This window comes from Sus scrofa, chromosome 13 (assembly GCF_054392235.1).
Source record: "Sus scrofa isolate SSC_HxYL_T2T_F1_AM1 chromosome 13, Sscrofa_HxYL_maternal_Yorkshire_Landrace_v2.0, whole genome shotgun sequence".
NCBI classification, from domain to species: Eukaryota; Metazoa; Chordata; class Mammalia; order Artiodactyla; family Suidae; genus Sus; species Sus scrofa.
The window spans coordinates 96,934,537-96,953,050 of record NC_139395.1 but is presented as its reverse complement, the minus strand read 5'-3'; the positions used below and the strand labels follow the sequence as shown (position 1 = coordinate 96,953,050).

At 41.2% G+C, this 18,514-nt stretch overlaps 1 protein-coding gene across 30 annotated transcripts in view; it reads right to left on the bottom strand.

Moving 5' to 3' along the window:
• ZBTB38 (zinc finger and BTB domain containing 38) overlaps window positions 1–18,514 on the bottom strand; it is a 130,830-nt gene that overhangs the window by 7,909 nt on the left and 104,407 nt on the right. For 2 of the 30 annotated variants that reach the window (XM_084986689.1, XM_084986690.1), the window contains one exon: window positions 4,756–4,946. The exons of 27 other annotated variants lie outside the window; for them this stretch is intronic. In XM_084986689.1, the coding sequence (XP_084842815.1) occupies window positions 4,756–4,770 (15 nt within the window). In that variant the 5' untranslated portion in view covers window positions 4,771–4,946. Of the gene's footprint in view, window positions 1–4,755; window positions 4,947–11,130; window positions 11,482–18,514 lie in introns of those variants that run through there. One more of the 30 variants, XM_005669899.4, reaches the window with a different exon arrangement.

Here is an 18,514-nt window from a genome sequence, read left to right as displayed (position 1 = left end):
TGGAAAGACCAGATGGCCACATAAAGAATCTCTTTTTACCTTTTTGTAAAGCAATTATAAGCCATGCCCATTATGTTATTTATACAAGAATCCATTTGATAAATTCTTTTATCTCATTCAGCCTTTGGAAAAAGCCTATTCTTACTAACAAATTCTTCATCCTTCAGAGAATGAAAACAATGTACTCACCATGTATCTCTTTTAATTCTCCAGAGGAGGAAGCTTAGAACTAGCTTTTATCATCAGTTGCAGCCACCCTGAGCCCGGGTTTCTGGTGTGGCTATTGTCTCACTTGCTTTATTCAATGATAGCTCTTCTACTCTTTCTTTTCCCTGCCTTTAATTGTAACCTTCTGTGAATCTTTGCTAGGGATGTGGGGGATTAAATCTATAAATAAAATTAAATGAAAAGGGAGCTTTCTGGCTTCCTCTGTGGTGCTGAAAGGAGAAAGGGTCACCCCTGAACAGATTGCAGGAGTCTGTCTTTCACTGGGGTAGATCGATAACATCCTGGGCTGCTGCTTCCTTGGCCTTCCTCGCAGTTTCTCTGTTCTGGGCCCCTGCAGGATCTACTTTCTCTCCTGACTCATATCTTCTTCTCCTGTTCAGGTTATCTGAACCCCATGCATTATTTCAATTCTTTACCTTGCCTGACTGGGCCATCTCAGATCTTGCAAAACACATGCTTTATGATGAAAAAAAGGTAGTTTCTAGGTACAACCACTATGGAGAACATGCTGGTTCCTGAGAAAACCACTATGGAACCATAGTGGAGTTTCCTTAACAACTAAGGATAGAACTGCCATATGACCCAGCAATCCCACTCCTAGGCGTATAGCCAAAGAAGATCATAATTTGAAAAGATACAGGCACCCCTATGTTCACTGCAGCACTATTTACAATAGCCAAGGCACAGAAACAACCTAAATGTCCATTAACAGATGAATGGATAAAGATGTTGTACATATATACAATGGAATATTACTCAGCCATAAAAATAACAAAATGACACCATTTGCAGCCACATGGATGGAGCTAGAGATTAACATACTTAGTGAAGTCAGAGAAAGACAAATATATAACAGAAATCACTTGTATGTGGAATATAATTTAAAAATAATATAAAAGAGCTTAGTTATAAAACAGAAACAAACTCACAGATTTTGAAATCAAACTTAGAGTTACCAAAGGGGAAACCATGGTGGGTGGAATAAGTTGGGAGGATGGGATTAATGCACACACTAATATATATAAAATGATAACTAGGAGTTCCCATCCTGGCTTAGTGGTAATGAATCTGACTGGTGTCCATGAGGACACGGGTTTGATCCCTGGCCTCAGTCAGTGGGTTAAGGATCTAGCACTGCCATGAGTTGTGGTGTAGGTCTAAGACACAGTTCGGATCCTACGTTGCTGTGGCTGTGGCGTAGGCTGACAGCTGTAGCTCTGATTCGACCCCTTGCCTGAGGACTTCTATTTTGCCACAGGTGTGGCCCTAAAAAAGATAAAACAAAGACAAAAATGAAAAAACCAGATAACTAACAAGTGCCTACTGTATAGCACAGGGAGGTCTACTCCATGTTCTGTAATAACCTCTGGGAAAAAAGAATAGTTACCTGTATATGTATAATTGATTCATATTGCTGTAAACCTGATGCTAATACAACACTGTAAATCAACTATATCACAATAAAAGTTTTTAAAAATAAAAAGGTGGTCTCCATCTTGGCTTAGTTCTCTGTTGATGTCACCTACAATGTCCTACATCAAAACTACTGCTTCTTCCAGAACACTTCACATCACAGCACTCTGAACCTCCCACTAGGCTCTCTTCCATTTGGAGGATACAGTATTTCAAGTTGAACTAATAAATACTCTAGCGTGTCAGATTATAATTCCTACTCACTTCTGCGGGCTGCTCTGATTCTTAGATTCAGTTAGGACAGCTAGCAAAAGGCCAACTGTTAACACTTAATCATTTCTTGTCACACTTACAGTCAGAAAAAAAATACAATAGGAGATAGCATTATATGTTATTAAAACACCCTTATAACTTTGGAAAATCCAAGCATGACATCTTTCAGGGAAGTATCTACCACCACGTGGCAGAAATCCTTTTAAAAATCACAATGACTAGGAGTTCCCGAAGTGGCTCAGTGGTTAACGAACCTGACTAGGAACCATGAGGTTGCAGGTTCAATCCCTGGCCTCACTCAGTGGGTTAAGGATCCGGCATTGCTGTGAGCTGTGGTGTAGTTCGCAGACGCGGCTCGGATCCCATGCTGCTATGGCTGTGGTGCAGGCCGGCTGCTGTAGCTCTGATTGGACTCCTAGCCTGGGAATCTCCATATGCCTTGGGTAAGGCCCTAAAAAGACAAAAAAAAAAAAAAAATCAATGACTACATAGCAATTTGACTTTTGTCTTCTTGGTGTGCGCACGTGTACGCACACACACACACACACATTCATTCTTATATCAACTGTGTCCGGTAGATATGGAATTCCCTAACATAGTTAGGCACAGTGCTTGGAGCTAGAGATGCTAAAGTGATATAAGGCAAGTCTCTGCCTTCCAGAAGCCCAGAGTCCAGGGAAAGAAAGAGAACTGCTAACTAATAATCGGAATCCATAAGGGCAGGTCTCATTCAAAAGGTTTGTACAGAGTGTCACAAGATAAAATGACAACTTATTTACAGGGTCCCTGGAAGGCTGGGCATCATCAGACCAGTCAGAAGGGCCTGGGGGCTGATACTAAAACCCAGGACCATTACAGAAACAGAAAATCTGCCCTCAAAGACTTGTGGTATAGCAGAGAAAATAAGATGTGGTCATGAAATGCTGTAAAACAAAGATTCCCAGTGAATGTGCAGGATCAGGAGGACTGGGAGAAGGTTTTGAGAATTGGAGGAGGGAAGGTAGAAAAAGCCCAGCAAAACCTTGTAGGGGTAAGTGACCCTGACTTTGCTTCTGCCAATATGGACAAAACTAAAGAAAAGGACTTCTAGTCAGAAAGAGGCACGGTTAAGAGTTTCATGGCCTCAAGAAGCTTGTAATCTAGGAAGGAGTGTAACAGTTTAGAACAAAGAATCCAAATCTGCAAAGGCACATTGAAAAAGCAGTGAAAATTGCTGAAGATGCAATTTCCAGTCACGTTCTGCATGCCCAAGGGCAGCAAAGAAATGAGTTTGAAGTGTGCAGACCAGAGGGGACCCACTGTAGGCCATGAGCACAGCTGGTTTCCATGGTTTTTGAAAAACTGAGCTGATGTTGAAAAAAGTGAGATTTAATATAAAAATCAATATATCTTTTCTCGAAGAATAGGAAGACTGGGTAACAGCAAGGCTGTTGCCTGCCTGGCAATCAAGGAGCCAAGTCTCTGCATCACAGTCACCTGCACACATGTGCTACTTATCCAGGCACTTACTGCCAAGTGGCTTCTCTCAGCCACAAGCCCAGCCTTGCCCTTTTAGCCAGTTTGGTTTGTGCAACTGATAGGAATATTAAGCAAAATCTCATTGGACTCACAGTTCTGATTAGACATACTTACTCTAAGGATATCCCTAAAGTTAGAATTAAGACATCAATTAGGTGTTCCCGCTGTGGCTCAGCAGGTTAGAACAGGACATAGTCTCTGTGAGGATGTGGGTTCGATCTCTGGTCTCGCTCAGTGGGTTAAGGATCCAGCCCTGCCATGAGCTGTGGTGTATGTCACAGATGCGGCTTGGCTCGGATCTGGTGTTGCTATGGTTATGCCTGTATATTGCAGGTGTAGCCTTAAAAAGAAGAAAAATGAGCTCGTGGCGGGGGAGGCAGCCATTCTTACCCAAAACAGTATTCTTTGGTTTAAAAAAATTAAAGTGATCGCCTCTTCTATTTCTCCATAGAAAGTAAAATGAAAACAGAAGTCTTAGGAGTTCCTGCCAATGGAAAGCCCACAACAGACTTCAGGAAAAGAAACAGAAGTTGGAAAGCAGATGAGATTTAATTTACACATAATTTTCTAAAATGTTTTCTAAAAAAAGGCAAGTCTCCTGTAATATATTCACTATTTTCAGTAGTACTGCTGAGACGGAATAAATAAACATGGAAAAGGCTAACAAAAATGTTATAGAAGCAAAATTTGGGGGAGCCAACATTAAAAAAAAAAAACGAATTTGTAATTAGATAACTGGTTGTCTGACTTACGCTATTTTTCTGAGTTTGTATTTTAGGTGTAATAGCTTTTAACATATACCTTTCTAAATATATAAATACACATACATCCACATGTATGTACAGTAAATATATGACTCTATGAACATGTGCTATAGGTAAATGTATTTCATAAGCACATAAAATAGGATGAACATATAATTCAGCATCTAAAAAACAGGACACCTAAAAGAGAGAAGGGGGTGCAACAGATAACTATACCAGGGAAACAAGTATCCATGGGAAATGAGGATGAATGGCCATCTGTATTTATACGTATAAATATATAAACAAAACATACACTGCTATATAAATTAAAGTTCTCTATTATAGTTATAATTACATAAGGATATTTTACATAAAATATACTTAATATGTACAATGCTTTTAAGAATTTTATAAATATTGGATAAACATGCTTTATAATTATACTTCATAAAAATGCCATTGGGAAATTATACCAATTAGCATATTTAGAATCTGCTGCTGCTTTTGTTTTTTGCCATATTCTAATCTCATCTCATAAATACGCAGAAGTTCCCACTGTGGCTCAGTGGTAACAAACCTGACTAGTATCCATGAGAACGTGGGTTCAATCCTTGGCCTCGACCAGTGGGTTAAGGATCTGGCATTACTGTGAGCTGTGGTGTAGGTTGCAGAGGTGGCTCAGATCTGGTGTTGCCATAGCTGTGGTGTAGGCCGGCAGTTCCTGCTCTGATCCAAGACTGGGAACTTCTATATGCTGCAGGTGCGGCCCTAAAAAGACAAAAATAAATAAATGAATACACATATACATCATGGAAAGATGGTCACTTAAAGGAGATGCTTTCAATGATTAAAATGACGTTTCTTCACCTACTTTTAGAATTAACTCATTTTAGGGAAGTAAAGTAAATTCATGCTGATAGTAATACATTCTAACGGTACAGAAGTGGATTATTATCCAAAGCAGAAGGCCCCTTCCCCATGTGAGCCTCCCCCATCTCCCCCAGATACACCCACAACACACATAGCACATTACACTCCTTACATGGGTGCCTTTTCTTATGACTCAGAAATATTTCTATGTGCAATCTGTATGAAGGTTTGGATGAAAAACTATTTCTCCCTGAGTTCTTCTTCTATCCTCGCTTGGAGCTTCTATGCCCGGCAATTCCTATAATTTACTCGTCTCAGGTGACATCTCTTCTGGTCAGCCTCCCTCCTCTAGAATTTCCAGTTTGGGGCTCCTACCTTTACCGTCGCATGTAATATTACAGGTGTAGCCTGTAATATTTGTTCACATTTCTGTCTTTCCCTGTTTGCTCACATTTGTTCACATTTCTGTCTTTCCCTGTTTGCTCCCTGAGTGTGGGGACAACCGAACTCTTCCTGGCACCCTCTGCGCCTGTCGGGTACCATGTGTTGTTGGTGCTGACAGTGAGCAGAGGTGCACTGGCTGCTCAGGCCTCAAGCAGCAAATGGCTTAATATACTGTGCGTAAGAAGCTTCCTGATGTAAACCTTTAACAATCAGACCTAGGTGAACCCAAATTCTACTCTAGAGAAATCGCAATTACCAGGACAATAAAAATGAATTCCTCTTGGATGAATCTGGAGATTATCATACCAAGTGAAGTCAGTCAGACTAAGACCAATATAGGATATGACCTATTATGTGGAATCTAAAAAAATGATGCAAATGAACTCATTTACAAAACAGAAACATATTCACAGGCATAGAACACACAGTTATGGTTACCAAAGGAGAAAGGATGTGGGAGGGATAAATGAGGAGTTTGGGATTAACATGTACATACCACTATATATAAAATAGGTAAACAACAAGGACCTACTACATAGCACTGGGAACTACATTCAATATCTTGTAATAACCTATACTGGAAAAGAATCTGAAAGAGAATATTATATATATATATATAAATATATGTTGCAAACAGCGGTTACATCAACATTTGTGTGCACAATTTGTATAGTATATACCTTCTTTTTTCTTAGATAAATAACTATGAGTGTTACCAGTTATTAGCTTTAGTAGTTCCTTTTTTTTTTTTTTGGTAGATCCCAATACATTTTCTACATAGAAGTTCTTATCATCTTGGAATGAAGGCAATCTTACACATATGTATATGTATAACTGAATTACTCTGCTAGACACCTGAAACTAACACAACGTTGTAAATCAACTACACCTCAATTTAAAAATTAATTTAAAAAACGAATTCCTGTTTTTTGGGGTTTTTTTTTAAGTTTTCTTCTAACCTAATAGTTCTCAAAATGTGTTTCATGGACCTCTGGGTCTCTCAAGACCCTTTCAAACAGATTTGTGAGGTCAAAACTATTTTCATGACAACACTAATGTCATTTGTTCTTTTTTCTAAGTTGACATGTACGTGAATGGTGCAAAAGCAAAGTCGGGGAAAACTGCCGGCACCTTTGCAAGGCTCAAGCCAGTAACACTTGGATGAAGGAGTAAAAATGATTAATTTCATCAATCTTGAAACTTGAATATACATTTTTTTACTACTGTGTGATGACATGGGAAGTACAAATACTGAAAAATGCTACTGCCTTGAAATAAAAGTACTTGGGTGTTTGAGTTGTGAGTTGAACTAGCCAAGTTTTTTTTTTTTTTTTTTCCATGGAACATCACTGGTTTACTTGGAAAAAATGACTGATAAATAGACCCTGGAAGTTCAGATACAAGCAAATATTTTCTTGAAGATGAACTAAGTGATTCTGTCATTTCAAGGAAGCAGCCATTTTGTTGCCAGTAATAAAATGTAATTGTCATGAGGAAAAAATAGAATTCCGGAAAACTCGTATCCACCACCGTTGAGTTCAACACTTCTCAATACATAATGATATTTCTGGTGAGGCTGGTGGTGATTTTAATGAAAGTGATTTCTGGATACTGAGCAATTAATTTGGAAGATATGCATGTCTCAGAAAGCCATTATTTTCCAAATGATCAATGCATATTACTCCCCAAAATGCATGGGCTAAAAGGAATAAGAGAGTGCAGCGGATTTAAATGTAAGAAAGCACAGGAAGTTCATTGACAGTTTCAGATTCCACGTTCCAACTTTTTTTTTTTTTTTTCTGCTTTTTAGGGCCACACCCATGCATATGGAGGTTCCCAGGCTAGGGGTCCAATCGGAGCTACAGCTGCCAGCCTACACCACAGTCCCAGCCACGCTAGATCCAAGCTACATCTGCAACCTACACCACAACTCACGGCAACGCCAGATCCTTAACAACATTGAAGCTGAATCCAGATATGAAAATCCAGCTTCCTTTAAGACAGCTATTAAAGATACAGAAGACCACTGAACAACACAGGTTTGAACTGCTGGCATCCACCTAAACATGGATTTTTTTCACTAAATACATACAGCAGTACTACATGGTCCATGGTTGGCTGAACCTGCAGATGCAGAACTGTGGACGTGGAGGAGGGTAGACTGTGGATTTTCGATGGCATGGAGGGTCTGTACCCCAACTCCTGCATTGTTTAAGAGTCAAACTGTATTGCAAAAATGTAAAACAATGAACTCTTCTCACTTTATTTTTTGCTTTAGAAAATAGGTATTTTTTAAATAAAATGTCATTTTGTCATATAACTGGGTTTATCATAGCCAATTTTCATAAGTTAATAGTTTTTGAAACTTTCATTTAAATTTTTGAATATGATAAATATTCTTTTTTCAGTACTCATAAGTGAAGTTTTATTGGAACAGTGCCACTCTCATTTTTTAAATTTTTTTTCATTTTTTTAAATATATTTTCAATGATAGTTTTTGCACAAAGGCAGAGTCGAGGAGTTGTGATAGAGACTGAACAATGCATGAAATAAACAAAATAACCATCTGTTTGGCTCAACCAAATATAAGGCTCAAAAATTGCAACATAATTAATTAGTTTTTAGTTTTAGAGAAGAGTAGATGAGACTTAGAGTCCTTAGAATATCAGAATGAAAATGACAAAAACGGATTCCATACTCAAACCACAGCCATAGAATATGATAACTATTAATAGGTGTAACTTAGGTTTTTTAAAAAAAGCTCTTCAAGTCCTTAAAGGTTTATAAAAGTGTAAAGGGGCCCTGGGGATAAAAAGCTTGAGAACTGCTGCTCTAACCTATAAGAAAACATTTAAAATCATTAAAAAAATTTTTTATTATAGTTGATTTACAATGTTGTGCTACTTTCTGCTTTACAGCAATGTGACTCAGTCATACATATGCACTTACATATATATGTATACATACACACACCCTTTTTTTGTGTGTGCGTGTGTGTCTTTTTTTAAGGCTAAACCGTGGCATATGGAGGTTCCCAAGCTAGGGTTGGAATTGGAGCTGCAGCTGCCAGCCTATGCCATAGCCACAGCCACGGAGGATCCAAGCTGCATCTACGACCTACACCACAGCTCATGGCAATACCAGATCCTTCACCCACTGAGCAAGGCCAGGGATGGAACTTGCGCCCTCATGGATGCTAGTCAGATTTGTTTCCGTTGAGCTACGACAGGAACTCCACTTTTTTTTATATATTATTCTTCCATATGGTCCATCACAGGAGGTTGGATATAGTTCCCTGCGCTATACAGCAGGACCTCATTGCTTATTCATTCTAAATGTAATAGCTTGCATCTACTAACCCCAAGCTCCCAATCCATCCTGGTCCCTCCCCCTTGGAGACTACAAGTCTGTTCTCTATGTTTGCGAGTCTGTTTCTTTTTTGTAAATAGGCTCATTTGTGCCATATTTTATTTTTATTTTTTATGATTTTTATTTTTTCCATCATAGCTGGTTTACAGTGTTCTGTCAATTTTCAACTGTACAGCAAGGTGACCCAGTCACACATACATATTCCTTTTTCTCACCTTATCATGCTCCATCATAAGTGACTAGATATAGTTCCCAGAGCTAAACAGCAGGATCTCATTGCTTACCCATTCCAAAGGCAACAGTTTGCATTATTTGTGCCATATTTTAGATTCCACATGTAAGTGATATCATATGATACTGTCTTTCTCTTTCTGACTTACTTCACTTAGAATGATAATCTCTAGTTGTATCCATGTTGCTGCAAATGGCATTATTTCATTCTTTTTTCATGGGTGAATACACAAAAGCATTTTTAAAGGAACTATTTAAAAATTATTTTACTCAATAAAATGAATCCTATGTAAGCCTAAAGGAACTGAAGAGAAAAACAAATGAAAGTGTGCTAAAATATGGAGCAGAAGAGGTCCCATCGTAGCTCAGCAGGTTAGGGATGCGACATTGTCTCTGTGAGGATGTGGATCTGGTTCCTGGCCTTGCTTAGTGGGTTAAGGATCTGGTGTTGCCACAAGCCATGGTGTAGGTCACAGATGCGGCTTGGATCCAGTGTTGCCATGGCTGTGGCACAGGCCAGCAGCAACAGCTCTGATTTGACTCCTGACCCAGGAACTTTTATATGCTGTGAGCCATAAAAAAAAAAAAAAAGAAGAAGAAGCAGCAGCAAAAATACCCAGGAGACAGAAGGGGAAATCAAGGAATAGAGAAACTCAGACAGACAGACAGAGACACATACGCACACACACACAGAGAAAACACCCACAGTCACACAGATACACACACACTATAGCCATCTTTAATTTTCCAAGTTTTTTTTAATATTGTTTTCCAATTCCTGAATGTGAAATATCTTTTTATTTATTTAGATCGTCTTTAATTTCTTTCAGTGATGTTTTGTATTTTTCAGTGTATTAAGTCCCAACTTTGTTTTTTTTGTTTTGTTTTGTTTTTTTGTCTTTTTGCTATTTCTTTGGGCCACTCCCGTGGCATATGGAGGTTCCCAGGCTAGGGGTCGAATTGGAGCTGTAGCCACTGGCCTACGCCAGAGCCACAGCAACGCAGGATCCGAGCCGTGTCTGCAACCTACACCACAGCTCACGGCAATGCCGGATCGTTAACCCATTGAGCAAGGGCAGGGACCGAACCCGCAACCTCATGGTTCCTAGTCGGATTCGTTAACCACTGCGCCACTATGGGAACTCCCCTAATTTTCCAAGTTTGAAGTGATTATTATCCCTGGAGTTTGAGCACGGCTGAAAAACCAGCTGGACCAATAGTCCTTACACACGATACTCAGATGAAAACTATCTCCTAATGTGCAGGGCTGCTGCCTACATTCCCTTTGCACATGGTTGCTTGAATCCTTGCCTTCCAAGTCTCAAAAGTTAGCTTGGTCACAGCATTCTGTTTGCCCTACTAAACTAGCCCCCTCCCCATTACATCCTGGAGACTGCTTTGGTTCACTCATTTGGGGACTGAACTTGAAAACAAGGGAAAAAATTCTTGGCAATGATCTGACCAACCAGCTCCCAGTATTTCCAGCTTAATGAAATCTTCCCTACTCCAATTAGACAAGGCGCCTTTACTAAAATACAGAGAAGTGAAAAAACTTAAAATGATAGTTTCCCTAAAAATTCTCTCACAATATAAACGAAGCCAAAAAAACAAAACAAAACAAAAACCCAACCTTGAAAAACCTCTTTAAGTTGTTTAACCAATGTTAACTATTATGTAGAACTTTACAGGGCATGTTAATAAACTCTGGTGCACTTTTATTAGCAAATCTTTAAGACATGACAGACGGAGAGTGAAATAACCCTGTCCAGTCCTCACTCTCAGTGAGAATTAGAAATCACTTACTCAAGGCCACTGTCTAGGGCCAGACTGAATCCTATTTTTCTAAATCTTCGGATCAGAGGTAAAGGCCAAGGGCCCGCCTGCAGGACCTTGGCCACTCAATTCCTAATGTTCATAATAACGAAGCTGAATCAACAGAGCAACTTCCTCCTCTCTCTACTGCAAGTCTTCTTCTAAAAAAAGAAACTTAGAAATAAAACCCAACTAAAAAAAGAACGCACTGCATTAGGATACTGACCTGGAATCCTGCAAAAGTCAAGCTCGCAGTCCGTTTTGGGCCAGCGTGGGGCCTGTATGGAAGTGAAGTGGAATCTACTGCATGGATCTGCTATTTTCTGTGAGCAGGGTTCTGACAAAGGACCCTGCTTCAGTGATCCAGCTCCACCATGCCACACACATCTTTACAGCGCATTTTCTCATAGTCATGTTGGGTGACTACGTCAGACCTCCTCACGTGACAGGGTGTTAGAAACACACGCATCAGATCTCGAAAACAGATTACAAAACAGAAGCCCTTTATAGAGTTCTGCCACATCGAGGAAAAGGAAAATCCTCTTGATTTGCCTTCTAAATGCAGCCCAAAAGGAGCAGAGAAGAGCTGCATTTATCAGACTTTAATGCCTTTAAGCTATCAGATTCAAGACGGTGTAGCGTGACAAGGGAAGTTTGTTTTTTCATCTGAAATTCGGGGAGTGGGAAAGGCTAGCATCAGGAAGCTGCCAGAGCACATTCAACAGACAGGGAGGTTGGCTGGAACCACCTTTCTTGAACATGTTATTTTGAAAAGGTAAACATTTGGTCTCCAGACTTGTAGTTGCGTGCATATAGATTGTGAGAACGAGTATTATCAGATTCACAAGTGTCGCAATGTGCCCAGTTAAGTATTTCAGGTTGCTTGTTTAGAAAGATGAAAGGGAGAAAAGTCCTTAGTTTCTTTCTTTCTTTACTTTTTTTTTTTTTCCCCTGAAACACAGCAGTGTTTAGGGTAGCCTTTGCGTTCGTCTCAGGATCAAGCTTGCACGGATAATTGCTTGCTTAAGAAAGCTGGCAAATGGACTCAGAGAATATCTCCGAAGCCCTGAAATTCTGGGTCCATTTCCTGTCTCCACCAAAGTCCACTAATATTAGAGATGCTAATATGAAAAGGCATTTTAAATCTGAATGCTGCGGGAACCAAGTTACCAGAATGACCAGGACTGGGGTCCTGTCCCCTGAAACTTCGTAGTTTAGGGTAAGCTTATCATGCAGAGTTGTTTTAAAAAGCCAACTACCATTTTCTTAAAAAAAATTTTTATTATTATAGTTGATTTACTGTACAGCAAAGTGACCCAGCTATACATGTATATATATATATTTTTTCTCTTTATCATAATATCTTCTGTCATGTTCCATCACAAGTGACTAGATATAGTTCCGTGTGCTATACAGCTGGATCTCATTGCTTGTCCACTCCAAATGCAATAGTTTGCATCTACTAACCCCAAACTCCCAGTCTGTCCCTGTCCCTCCCCCACAGTAACCATAAGTCTGTTCTCCATGTCTATGTTTCTTTTCTATATATATAGGTTCACTTGTGCCATATTTTAGATTCCATGTATAAGTGATATCATACGGTATTTTGTCTTTCTCTTTCTGACTTCATGTAGTATGAGAATCTTTAGTTCTATCCATATTTCTGCAAATGGCATTATTTTGTTCTTTTTATGGCTAAGTAGTATTCCATTGTGTACATGTACCACATCATTTTTTTTTTTTTTTGGTCTTTTCGTCTTTTTAGGGCCGCACACGTGGCATATGGAGGTTCCCAGGCTAGGAGTCTAATTGGAGCTGTAGCCACCGTCCTACACCAGAGCCACAGCAATACCAGATCCGAACCATATCTGTGACCTACACCACAACTCACGGCAATGCTGGGTCCTTAACCCACTGAGCGAGGCCAGGGATTGAACCCCGCAACCTCATGATTCATAGTCGGATTCATTTCCACTGTACCACAACGGGAATTCCGAGCACATCTTCTTAATCCATTCATCTCTCGATGGACATTTAGGCTGTTTCCACATCTTGGCTATTGTGAATAGTGCTGCAACAAACATAGGGGTGCGTCTATCCTTTTGAATGAAAGTTTTGTCTGGCAATGTGTCCAGGAGTGGGATTGCTGGGTCATATGGAAGTTCTGTAGTTTCCATACAGTTTTCCATAGTGGTTGTACCAGTTTACATTCCCACCAACAGTGTAGGAGGGTTCCCTTTTCTCCACACCCTCTCCAGCATTTGTTGTTTGTAGACTTATTAATGGTGGCCATTCTGACTGGTGTGAGGTGGTACCTCGCTGTAGTGTTGATTTGCATTTCTCTAACAATTAGTGATGTTGAGCATTTTTTCATGTGCCAAATACCATTTTCTTAAAGGGCCAGTTGATTGAATAGCCCCATTTCTCTTAGTTGATTGCTACCTGTCCAGGAGGGTAGAGGGAAGAACTGCTGTACATTCTGGCTTCTGAACAAGAATAAACCTCTTGCTAGTTGCAAGATGGGTTATCCTAAAAAAGGACTGAGGCCAACTGCTGCTTTGGTGTTAAACTATCTAAATCTACCTGCCACCACACTCTTGCTCTCCACCTCCAGTCCCCTGTACCCCAGCTTTTGGGGGACTCCTGCAAGGCAATGAATCAGTGTATACGGACTCTTTCTAGATGGACTAAAAACTAGGCAGAGAGGAGTGAACCAGATAATACACATGAAAAGCACCAAGCACAGTGCCTGGCACATAGCAGGGGTTCAATGTGCGCAGGAATCAGCCCACAAAATTTGTCCTGCTGGCTTCTGACCGTGAAGAGAGAACTGCTCATGTAGGCCAACCTTCACGCAGTGCAGGATGGCCTTTTAACAACACAGAGGAGATCAGGTCAGGCCCTGCTTCAGGGCTGTCCCCAGATGTTAGGGGAGAGTCCAGACCCCTCACTGTGGCCTGTGAGGCCCTGCTGCCCATGGGTCCTGGCCACTGCTCCCTCTGCCCTGCTTTCTGTGCTCACACTTGGGCCTCCCTTTGCTAATTCCACCTGCCCAGTCTCTCCAAGCCCCTTTCTGGTCCTGGTCCTGGGTCCTTCCCAGGGGATGGCTCACTGAGGGCTTCAGGCCCAGCTCTAATGTCACCTCAGAGGGACCACCCCATCTCACTATTTGCTCCTGCCTTTACCTGCCCTCACATCACCTGGTTTATTGCCTTTATGCTTCATACCTCAACCTGCAATTATTACATATATTCGCCTGCTTGTTCATTATCCACTGCAGTTGCCAGGAGGTGAACTCCAGGAGGGAAAGGACCTCCATTTGTCTTGTTCACTGCTGTGTCTCCAGGCCACAGCGCATGGAAGGCACTCAGGAAATATTTGAAAGCACAGACACTCAGGCTGATGAAAAAAGGGACCTGCACTCCTGCCTCCCCTTATCTGCTCTGCTTTTTTCTTTTCCAAAGCACTCATAATCCCTCCATCCATGACACAACTTATGTACTATTTACTGTCAATCTGCCTGCTAGAATTAAAGTATCACAAGGGCAGCAATCTTTGATTTTCTGCACTAATGTATCTTTTTTTTTTTTTTTTTCTTTTAATGGGTGAACCTGTGGCATATGGAAGTTCCCAGGCTAGGGGTCAAATTGGAGCTGCAGCTGCAGCCCACATCACAGCCACAGCCACAGCAATGCCAGATCTGAGCTGCATCTGCAACCTACACCATAGCTCATGGCAACACCGGGTCCTTAACCCACTGAGCGAGGCCAGGGATCAAACCCATGTCCTCATGGATACTAGTTGGGCTTGTAACCTGCTGAGCCACAATGGGAACTCCTGCACTGATGTATCTTAAGTACCTGGAACAGTGCCTGATATACTGTAGGCCCTCAAAAAATATTCACGTACTAAATGAATGATCTGTACTATAAATAGATACCTGTTTGTAAAAGAGCATTATATATGGATAGGTACCATAAATATTAGGAATTATAATTTTCATCTTTCTGAATTTCCCCAATTGATTTTGAATAAAATTGCTTTCATCTGATATATTTCAGGTTGTTAAGCACTTCACATGTTAATCTATAATCCCCTTCATTATCCTGCAAGGTGGGCATTTAAAATGGATATTACTACGAACTCATAGGGCTAAATGAATTAAAGAGAGTCAGTGCTCACTATATGGAAGCTGCTGTTCTCTGCCCACAGTATAGATGTGAAAACTGAGCCCAGAGAAGTGCCTTGCTTACCCAGCAGAGATGTAATCTCTTTCTTTTTTTTTTTATCATGTCTCTTCATTCTTGGTTCTTCTTATTTTTAAAAATGTTATTGAAGTATAGTTGATTTATAATGTGTTAATCTCTGCTGTACAACAAAGTGATTCCATTATACATATACACACATCCATTCTTATTTAGATTTTTTCCCCATATATCTAGAATATGGGAAATCACAGAACACTTGAGTTCCCTGTGCTACACTCAGAGCTGTAATTTCTGAAGGCGGTGCGGCACCCCATCCCCCACATTCTGCTGCATCACGTGCACGCACACAGAGGGCAGGAGGGAAGTCAGAGCAGCTGACTTGCTGTCTCCAGTCCAAAATGGCTCTGCACCAAGTCCAAGCTGCAGGCCAGTTATACAGAAGCCCAAACAGGAACAGGCCCAGGTGAGATTTAAGAGCTAGGGCTATTGGGATGAGCCAGGCCAAGAGTCACCAGGAAATGCTGCCTGTCATGAAGCAGAATATGCCAGAGGGATCCCCAAAAAGGGCAGCTGAGGATCAGAGTTCAGGCAAGCAAACCCCTAGCCATGGGAAGCAGTTACCAGGGCAACCAGAGCATTGCTAGATGATGGGCCATGGGCCTGGGACCCATCACAGCTGGGGCAAAAGGCATCTTCAAGATACTGACCGAACAGGTAGTCAGAGCATCTGTCCCACAGCCCAGAATTTGCTAAACACACAACACCAAGGCCTTCACACTCAGTCACAGGTTGCCAACTTAAAATTTTTAGTATTAAAGAAAGTTGATTTTTAAAAGTTTGTTGCCAATTCAGTCTAAGCTCTTGGGAGACAAAAGCCAAGGATCTGCACTGCCAGGATTTTCTAATCTGAGGTCAATGCTCAGGAAGATGAGTTTTCATTTGCCTCCCCTCCCCCGCTACGAGTATTGAGATTTATCCTGTCATTACAGCCCAGGGATGATACAGTCTCAGGGATCATGAGGTTCACGCTGGGGACTTGTCAGTCAGGATAAAGCATGAGATCAGCAGGACAGAGACAGAGAGGAAGAGTCTCCTGGCCAACATGGAGCTAAGTAAGATGTGGTCGTGATGCTTATTAAAACCTTAAAGCCAAATTCTAGCACCTTTACCAAGGCTATAAGGTCTTCTGAGATTTGACCTCATTTCCTGCCACTCTAACCCACACCAGCCTTCTTTCTGTTCCTTGAATGTGCTGAGGATCTTTCTACTTCAGGGTCTTTGCACATGCTGCCTCTGCAGCCTAGAAAGCCTCTGTTGCCCTAGCAGCAGCCAATACTGATCACTCTCCAACAATCCCTTCCCCCTCAACCAAGTTCATCTGTCCTGCACTCTCAGCATGTGCTTCTTTCACAGCACTACAACTGTAATTAAGTGTTATTTGACAAATGTGTGCTTACCACAAGAGTATATATTCTGCGAGGCCTGAATCTGTTTACCAGTCTCCCCTAGCTCCCAGCACACTTGGCACATAACAGTGCTAATAAACCTTTATGAAATAAATGCAAAAGCAAAAAACAAAAAAAACAAACAAAAAAAAACCAAAGAGTTAGCTTTCCTGAGCCCACTATACTTGGCATTGTTACCAAGCTTTTTGGATGCAGTGTTGGGTCAGTGCAAATTGCCCCACTATTTGTAACCAGTGCCTGAAAGGAGAAATACATGTGTCAAACATAAAACAACCAAAAAGGCTGTTCTGACATAGTAAAAGGAAAAAAACAAAATAAAACACACACACAAAATCAACACTGCTGGCCTAAAGCTGAGCTGGAGAAAACAAGCCAGGGCCATCCGCTGCCACAAAGTTATTACTGCTCGAACAAGTTAAAACAATGAAACATATCTCTGAAGCACTGAAAATCTGCTTATTATTAATGTTTTGGCTCAAAGAAAGGAAAAGAGAATGCTTTCAAGCTCTAATGATATGCTTTGCTCTGTTAAAAATAAGACAACAGGCTCAAAATGGGGTTGGTCATGCTAAGCCCCATGTCACCAAACTGAAATTTACATTTTGGGTTCTCCCTGCAATGGAATCGTAAACTAGGTATTGGCTTAAATATCTAGTATAGGAATAGACTGAGGAGCACCAGTTAAGTAATCTGCCTGACAACCCCCATCATCTTCTACAAGGAAAGGAATCTTGCGATAACCAACCCACTTTTTTGCTTCATATAATTTCCTTGCTCTGTTCCCTTCGTCATTAAAACCTCTCACTTTATATAACTCTTTGGAACTCCATTCCATCTGTTAGATAGGATACTACCTGATTCATGAATCACTAAATAAAGCCAGTTAAGGTCTTTAAATGTGCTCAGCTGAATTTTGTTCTTTAACCTTTTTTTTTTTTTTTTTTTTGCTTTTTAGGGCCGCACCGGTGGCATAGGGGTCTAATTGGAGCTGTAGCTGCCGGCCTACACCACAGCCACAGCCACATGGGATCTGAGCCACGTCTGCGACCTACAATACAGCTCAAGGAAACACCAGAGCCTTAACCCACTGATTGAGGCCAGGGATTGAACCTGCGTCCTCATGGATGCTAGCCAGATTCATTAACCACTGGACCATGATGGAACTCCTTGTTCTTTAACCTTTAAACTCCAGGGATTTGACCTTTGTCTTCTGAGAGCCTTGAGTGAATTGGCAATAGACTTTTAAAAATTAAAAAAAATTTAAATACTAAAAATATAAAGTTGTCACCATGTGGATGTAGCATAAAGCCCTGTGTTGGGGGTTTTATAGATTCCATTTCTGTATCTGTCCTCCTTCCAAGCGTCCCCAGAGGAATCCACTCTCTGTAACCACTTTTCAGTTTCTTCCACTGTCATCTCCCTCACTCAGCCTCCTCTCAGGCAAAGCTGATCTGGAGAAGGTTCTGGGCTGAGTGAAGCACAGCTGGGCCTGTGGCCTGCTTCCACATCCATAACTATGGGTGGTTTTGCTTCCTGGTACGCTGACATGTGACCCATCTCATAGGCATACACAAGCCCTTCCCCCACCAGCCAACCAACACTTAGATGGAAAAGGTATCGTACTGTGGGCTTAAATGGTGGTCCTCAGCAGAGCCACACGTCAGACTCCCCTGTGGAAACTTTAAAAAGAATATGAACCAGGGGACATGGCTGACACTGAATCAGTTTTAAGAACAGAGTCTGGGCAGGCGGGCTTGTTGCATCCCACTGAAAATTACCCAGGTTTGTGGTGCACACAAGCTGGCCCAGGACTTGTAACTACGCTATGGAGAAACAGGTCACTGTGTCTCCTGCTTGTGTTGGAGGCCCTCTGGCCAGCCTTCCTGAGGGCTGCTTTAAAGTGACATTGACATCCCACCACAAATGCATTGACCTC